General features: G+C 44.2%; 1 protein-coding gene across 1 annotated transcript; it reads left to right on the top strand.

Annotated features, from left to right (window-relative positions):
* The first annotated feature begins 2,864 nt into the window (after positions 1-2,864).
* On the top strand, positions 2,865-5,181 carry DRD5 (dopamine receptor D5). Its single transcript, XM_073574483.1, has one exon. The coding sequence runs from the start codon at positions 3,364-3,366 to the stop codon at positions 4,672-4,674; it is 1,311 nt and encodes a 436-aa protein (XP_073430584.1). The 5' UTR covers positions 2,865-3,363; the 3' UTR covers positions 4,675-5,181.
* Positions 5,182-8,303: the final 3,122 nt, after the last annotated feature.

The raw sequence follows: 8,303 nt of genomic DNA, 5'->3' as shown, positions 1-8,303 counted from the left end.
AGAGCGGCAGCGTCATCCGCATTGTGTAAGGAACTTATATCTGTAAGAGGGAGGAGGGATTCAGAGAATGAGTGTAGGTCAAGGTGTTTAAGATTCCTGCGAGGGTGTGAAAGTTTGTGGGGTGGGGATTGTAGACATGGAGTGAAGAGGGAAGAGAATGTGAGCAGGTTGTGGTCAGAGAGAGGAAGAGGTGAGTTAGAGAGGTTAGATAGGGAGCAGAGGCGGGTGAAGATGAGGTCCAGTGTGTGGCCATCTTTGTGGGTGGCTGTAGAAGACCATTGAGTGAGGCCGAAGGAGGAAGTGAGAGATAGAAGTTTAGTGGCAGCTGAGAGGGAAGTGTCGATGGGGATGTTGAAGTCGCCCATGATGATAGTAGGGATGTCCGCGGAAAGAAAATGAAGTAACCAGGTGGTGAAGTGGTCAAAGAAGGTGGTGGCTGGCCCTGGGGGGCGGTAGATGACAGCCAGTTGGAGGTTGGAGGGGGAGTAGATGCGCACAGAGTGCACCTCAAAGGAAGGGAGGGTAACAGAGGGTGGCAGTGGGATTGGGGTGAAGGAGCAGGTATCTGACAGGAGAAAACCAACTCCTCCACCATGTTTGCTGCTGGGGCGGGGGGTGTGAGAAAGGTGGAAGCCGCCATACGAAAGTGCAGCAGGAGAGGCTGTGTCAGAAGGGGTGAGCCAGGTTTCGGTGATGGCGAGGAAGGAGAGTTTGGTAGTAACAAAAAGATCATGGATGTAGGAAAGCTTGTTGCAGACAGAGCGAGCGTTCCACAGAGCTCCTGTTAGTGGGACTGGGGAAGCGGGGGCTGGGTGAATGGGTATAAGGTTGGAGAGGTTACGGAAGGTTGTGATAGAGTGTGGATGGGAGGTAGAAATGACTGTGGGAATGTGGTGAGGAGGACCAGGATTTGGGGAGATATCGCCAGCAGTGAGAAGGAGCAGAGAAAGTGTTAGCAGGTGGGAGCAGGAGAGGGAATGAGGGGGCTGTCTGTGTTTGGAGACAGAGGATTGTATGTTAAGGAACAGTTTTGAGGCGGAGGTGAGGTGGATGGGGAGGATTGAAGAAGAGATGAACAGTTCCTTACTAGGAGTAGGGATTAGGGGAATTAGCAGAAAGTGAAGGATTATTGGGGTGAAAGTGATAACAAACAGAAACATTGTTTACAGTGACTGTGTCCAGTTACCTTCAGTTCCCTTCTGGTTCTATTCTGGTTTTAATTCTTAAATTAATCTTCACACTTCTAGCACACACTTATAGCAATCACAATGCAGACTGAAGTCTATGCAGACTTGTGCTCTGCAATATATGTACAACTAAGTGCAGTCAGGTGTGAAGCAGAGAGGAGTGGTCTCTGCTCATTTTGGTCAGACAATTAAGAGTGGACCAGATGTATATGATCAAGCCAGAGTAAACAAGGTCATAAATAACACTGGGGTAAGCTGGGGTTAGCTGAAAGGCATACCATGTGAATGCTAGGTGCAGAGGCAAGTCTATGTGCAAAGCTGGGTGATGCACTGTGTGTCCTTCATAGACAGACAGCAGGAGAGCAGGAGAGCTGGGTGGATGGACATACCTGTCGGAAGTATGTTCGAGTCCCCGCGGCTGCATGTCTCACGGCTGGTCGACAGCTGCAACACATGCGGGGATTGCCTAATAAACAAGCAAGTTTGCTCATCAATAATAATAATGTATTTATTTCTCTAAGGATAGAGTCACACAACCTTATTTTGTCTCATCTGAGAAAATCGTTCCGATTATGCTAACACAAGCTGATCGGCGATTGATCGGAGTGTGAGCATAGCATGCTCCGATTGATGTAGAAAAGGTGGAAATAAAAAGTTCCCCATCTTCTTCATTCTGTCAGTGAAAATTGAGCTGCACTCAGATGTCATCCGAGTGCAGTCCGATTTTTTTTCCACAGACTCACTGCGATCCGATGATCGGATGCAACTCGTGCATTCTGCCATTTTTTCTTCAGACAGTCTCGGTCCCAGGAAAAAAAATCAGACATGTGCATGGTCCCATAGGCTATCATTGGCCATCCAATGTTTTGTCGGGTCACTCTCTGACCAAAAACACAGTGGTCTGGATCAGCCCAAAGTCGATACTACATAATATCTGAATAATAAACATGTGGTTAATATCTAGACAAATCAGTTAATGCTGGGACTTATACTAGTGATTGTAATACAATAAATATGTGATATTATTACCTGCATCTCTATAGATCAGATGCCAATATGCAATGCTGGGACTTACAGTTCCCCCACCACCACTGCATGTACAGGAACTAAGGTGCTATATAGGTATTACTGTCATCCTGTCTGTATAAAAAGCTGCAGCATGTACATGTGACTGTACAGCGGGGTGCGTATGTATCACTGTATGGATGCAGTATGCTATCACTTTTGCCTTTCTGTATATAGATTTTCTTTGCCCTTTTTTTCTGTGCAGATGAAATGTTTTACTGGCGATATTGAAGTGGAAAATACTAGTGATCTTGATAGGTTCAGAAGGTTTTAGGTCACAGGCAGCAGAAAATAGCCACGCAACAGTCAATACACTGTGTGTACAAAGAGGGTGTTGAGTCATAGATGGCCAGGGAGCACAATAATGTGTTTGCCATAGATAAGCTTTATTATGTGCGATGCGATAATGCCATTACTACATAAAACCTGGATAAAAATAAAATGAGTGATGGAGACACTTTGATAGGAGGCAGAAAATAGCCCAGCATTGTGTGTAGGCAGTGGGTGGCCTGAAGGCATCAATATGTCCTTCCTTCATGTCTCACTTGGGGCTGGCTGCATCTGGAGTGACGTGCTGAGGAATTTATTACCATCCACCAGACCCACAAGGCAGGTGTTTTCTCACTGTGCCAGTGCCTGCTGCTACACTACAAAGAGAGGGTTAATGATGAGACTGCTGCAGAGGAGATTAAAAGGCTTGGATGCAAAGGAGTCTATGAAATGTGCTCCAGAATGTGCCTCCTGAAAACTGGACTTTTCAGGTTGGATGGATATCAGAAGTTTCTAAGGTCTGAGAGCAACAGAAGAGAAGAAGTCTGAGAGCAGACAAGTGGATTGCAAGCTTCTGGGTAATAATGTCTATGAAGGCACCAGGATCTGGGAGCTGGTGTGTCTCCAGCTGGGTTGCTGGCTGCAGCTGTGCCATACACACAGCTCTGAGCATAGACTGCAAGCTCTCCAGAGAAGAAGACAACGCAGGGGGCTAGAAGAACTGCTCCTACATGGAGGGGACTTGTCCTGCTGCCCATCCTGCCAGGGTGGCACTATGGGTTCTTCTATGGTCCCCCAATTTCAGCTTGGAGAGGAGTAACCGTGCGTAAAGCATCCGGAGATGTTAGTGAATAGGAGCCTCTTCCAAGAAGTTCAGCAGAGAAGGGAACTGGTGGCAGGACAGATAATCACAGGGAGCCTTCTGTCCCTACTCATCTTGTGGACCCTCTTCGGTAACATCTTGGTATGTACAGCTGTCATGAGATTTAGACACTTACGTAACAGAGTCACCAACATTTTCATTGTGTCTTTGGCTGTCTCTGATCTTCTGGTGGCCCTCTTGGTGATGCCTTGGAAAGCTGTAGCAGAAGTCGCAGGTCACTGGCCATTTGGAGAGTTCTGCAACATCTGGGTGGCCTTTGACATCATGTGCTCCACAGCTTCCATCCTCAACCTGTGTGTCATCAGTGTGGACAGGTACTGGGCAATCTCCAGCCCCTTTAGATACGAAAGGAAGATGACCCAAAAGGTGGCACTGCTGATGATCAGTGCTGCCTGGACTTTGTCTGTCTTGATTTCCTTTATACCCGTTCAGCTAAACTGGCACAGAGATAGAAAGCCTCCTCCAGACATTAACAACCAGACTGCAGAAAACTGTGACTCCAGCCTGAATAGGACGTATGCAATCTCTTCCTCCCTGATCAGTTTTTACATACCAGTAGCTATTATGATTGTCACCTACACCAGGATCTACAGGATCGCACAGATCCAGATCAGGAGGATATCTACCTTGGAAAGAGCAGCAGAACATGCCCAGAGCTGTAGGAGCAATCGTATTGACTGTAGCAGAACCCACCATAGTAGCCTGAAAACTTCCATCAAGAAGGAGACAAAAGTTTTAAAAACCCTGTCTGTGATCATGGGGGTATTTGTGTGTTGCTGGTTACCATTTTTTATCTTGAATTGCATGGTTCCTTTCTGTGACAGGCCACCTGGAGACCCCCAAGCTGGACTGCCTTGTGTCAGTGAGACCACATTTGACATTTTTGTCTGGTTTGGTTGGGCTAACTCTTCTTTGAACCCCATCATCTATGCTTTTAATGCTGATTTCCGCAAGGTCTTCTCCAGTCTACTAGGATGTGGACATTGGTGTTCTACCACACCTGTTGAAACGGTCAATATCAGCAACGAGTTAATATCCTACAACCAGGATACCATATTCCACAAGGATATTGTGACAGCCTATGTCAACATGATACCCAACGTGGTGGACTGTATTGACGAAAACGATGAGACTTTTGACCGCATGTCTCAGATCTCGCAAACGTCTGCGAACGTTGAGGTGGTCACCAGTTCGATGTGTGAGCTGGACTGTGACACTGAGATTTCACTCCACAAAATTAACCCCTCCATGCCAAATGGGTTCCATTAAACCAATGTTTCTCTTGTTGACCGAGTCATGTCTGGTCATAGTGATATATTATCATTTGGCGCCATCACTCCTTCCCATACATTTCAAATAAGTAAATTATGATGACGCTATAGTGTACCTATATTAAAGTTATGTGAGAGTTTGTGCGTTTTATATATGGGGACGACATTATTGTTTTATTGCCATGTAGACATTGATTTAAGCACTTTACTGAGATATCCAGGCATATCTTATCTACAGGTTGGTCATGGTAACACACTCTCATAAATAATATATTTAATCTCATACAGTAATAGTTCATATAGTATTGGAGGAATTCTTGAAACTGGTGCAGAAGAAAAATATTCCATTTTTTTTTCTCCTGTACACTTTCTTTTATCATCTAGCCTGGTCCTGTTGCTTGCCATGAGCATCACATTTTTCTTTAATTTAATATAACTGCAAAATTTTTTAAAAAAAATCCAACTGCTCTGTTAAGTAAAATCATGATGAAACCCCCCATTGTAACTATCTGCCTTGCATTTATTATTATCCCTCCAGATGTCATCAAGCTTCACCATGATTTCAACCCTTGTTCCTCAAACTAACGAGTGGGTTATGTAAGGACCGAATGTTATATAAATGTAAAAATCAGATTCCCATCTGCAATTGAAAGGGTTAAAGAGGCTCACAATAAGGCATCCCCTGCTATAATCACTTATGGCTTGTCTGTGAGACTGAGTAATCCTTCTGTAAAGCTGCTCAGTGTTTCGAAAATACATAATACCAAAAAAAAAAGCAACTCATGATACAAAGCCCTATATGCTGCTTGTGAGATGTCCACAGCGCCCCCCATTGTGTGTAGCATGACATTACCAGCCCCCATCCCCTGCAAATTAATACCTCCCCTCCATTGGTGTCTGTAGTGCTCTACCTCCAGAAGGTATTGCTCTCATTGCTTTGATGAATCAAGTGCTCTTACATATCAGGATATGGATTTAGATAGTGTGTGTTTTCTGTGGTTGTGTAAATGCAAAGTATCTATGTATTTATTAACTTCTCGCAAGTGCAGTATTATATCATTGACTGTAAAATTAAATATACATTTTTTATGATTTTTAAAAAAAAAATAATTTACTGTTATTTTATAATTATACACACGATATAAAAAGGCTGCTTTGAAGGGCTTGTATAGGGGTTAATCGGGATTTTTGCAGAACAGAGGCTATCAATTGAAAAATTGCACCAGATCCAAATGTCTAAAGGATCCTAAATTTCTCTTTCCCCACATAATAGGACGCCAGGGGGCTAGAAATGGTAAGTGGGGCATGTGCAGAATTTGCTCTAGAGCCCCGGAGCTTCATGGTATAGGTCTGGGGACATGTGCGGCGTTCGCGCACTTCATTGTATATACTACGTTCATGAATAATTGATGATGCTAATGGGGTTGTGATTGATGGGGGTTTGCGGTCTGCGTAGGTTTCGTTGGCTCTTGCATTCATTGTGGTTTGCACACAGGGGAATTCTTACACTGAATCAGGAAACAGACTTCATTAAAGGGAATCTGTCACCTCATTTTTCCGCCACCGCCGTCAGGGACTTATCTACAGCATTCTGTAGCCCCCAATGAAACCTGAAAGATAAGAAAAGTGAGTTACCGTAGATTATACTCACCCGGGGTGGTCCGGTCCGGTGGGTGTTGCGGTCCGGCACCTTCCATCTTCTAGCGATGACGTCCTCCTCCTTACTTCTGGCGTGGCTCCTGCGCAGGCGTGCTTTGTCTGCCCCGTTGAGGGCAGAGTAAAGTACTCCAGTGCGCAGGCGCCGGACCTCTAGGACCTTTCCCAGCGCCTGCGCACTGCAGTACTTTACTCTGCCCTCAACGGGGCAGACAAAGTATGCCTGCGCAGGAGCCAAGGGAGAAGCAAGGAGGAGGACATCATCATATGAAGATGGGAGGACCCGAACCGCGACACCCACCGCCCCGCCCCCCGGTAAGTATAATCTAACTTGTTTTTCTTATCTTTCAGGTTACATTGGGGGCTTATCTACAGCATTACAGAATGCTGTAGATAAGCCCCCAATGGCGTCGGCCGCATCTCATATCGGAAAAATGAGGTGACAGATTCCCTTTAAAGAGTAGTTGTTACTTGCCCTTAAAATGTTTTTTTTTTCTCCCCTGCTGTAAATGCCGCTGAATCTGGTGATCTTTGTTTATTTTGTTCCTGCGCCTCTCCATTCCTGAGATTTGACCCTTGTTTCTCTTTGTTTTAGCCAACTGGGCATGGTCCTCCATAAGTCTCCCATATAGAAGAGTTGATGACCACACCCACTTGGCAAAAAAAGACTAGATTAACAGACATGAAATAGAGGACCTTATATTAGAAAGGAAGTGACGCAGGAACAAAAGAAAAAATAAAACACCGGATTCAGGAGAACAGCGGCGTTTAGATCAGGTAAGGAAAAAATATTTATTTAAAGCAAGTGACAAGTTCTCTTTAAAAGGAAAAATGGCCTTTCATGTGGTTTTTATGCTAACTGTATTTAAAAAAAATTTTTCCTTTCAAATCGCTGTCTTTAATTAAAAAAAAAGTAATCTTGTAATTTTTAAGCTGGCAACTTCGACTTTTTTAGAGTCACATTTTCTGTGCTTTCAAGAAGAGCTTTCAGCAGACTCATTATCATCAGAGGAAGGGTTAGGGCTCACTTACATGACGGATATCACTCGGACCAATGTTATTCAATGAGACAGGGCAGATGAGCAATTTTTTTCACTGACCCAATCTGTGTGTGCGTGCACTAGCTTCTTCCGTAAATCAGATGAGATGCGGCCACAGTACAGCATCCTATTTTTACGGATACGGTGCAATTCTGTAACATAGGAAAACTCTAAATGGTCCTGTAAATGGTTAATAGCAGCTGTGGATCATATACGGTCTTTATATGGATAATAAGTGATAAAAAAAAAATCATCCCACTTTTCTGAATGAAACCAGCCTTATCCTACCAATCACAGGTGATGTCACAGCTGACCCTGCACCTCTTTCCTTCACAATGACTTTTATGCAGGCTCATTAGATTCTTCAATACAAAAGATATGGTACATTGTGACTATGTACATGTGTTGTTTCCTGAAACGGCAGGAAGTTAGGATCTGAAATATCCCCGGTGGACAGTGTGAAAATTGCAAGATTTTTACTTTTTACTTTTAATATAGATTGTGATATGTGAAAAAAAATTGCACATTAAAAAAAATACATTTAACACCAAAACCTTATTTAATAGTTATTTTCTGATGATAGACACATAAAGACTATTATAAACACTATTGGATTCTGCTGCGGTTCCACAGCGGATTTGGCCGCTGCGGGTCTGCAGCAGTTTTTGCTGCGGTGTACAGTACCATTATTCCCTATGGGAATAAAAAACCGCAGTGCAGACGGTGCGGATTTTTCCGCGTGGTTTTAAGAATTGACATGTCAATTCTTTCTGCGGATTCCGCAGCGGTTTCCTATCTCCTCCATTGTGAAGATGGTGAAACCACAGGGCCACACTGCAGGATAATCCGCAGATAAACCGCAGGTCTTTTGACCTGCGGATTTACCTGCGGATTTTACAAAATGCGCGCAGCCAAATCCGCACCCCAATCC

This window comes from Dendrobates tinctorius, unplaced genomic scaffold (assembly GCF_039654945.1).
Source record: "Dendrobates tinctorius isolate UK_male_01 unplaced genomic scaffold, ASM3965494v1 ptg000039l, whole genome shotgun sequence".
In the NCBI taxonomy this organism is placed as follows: Eukaryota; Metazoa; Chordata; class Amphibia; order Anura; family Dendrobatidae; genus Dendrobates; species Dendrobates tinctorius.
The sequence above is the reverse complement of the archived record's forward strand: the minus strand, read 5'-3'. Positions and strand labels throughout refer to the sequence as shown.

Excerpts from the sequence above, each read along its gene's own strand:
- DRD5 (XM_073574483.1), top strand. The coding sequence starts at position 3,364 with ATGTTAGTGAATAGGAGCCTCTTCCAAGAAGTTCAGCAGAGAAGGGAA.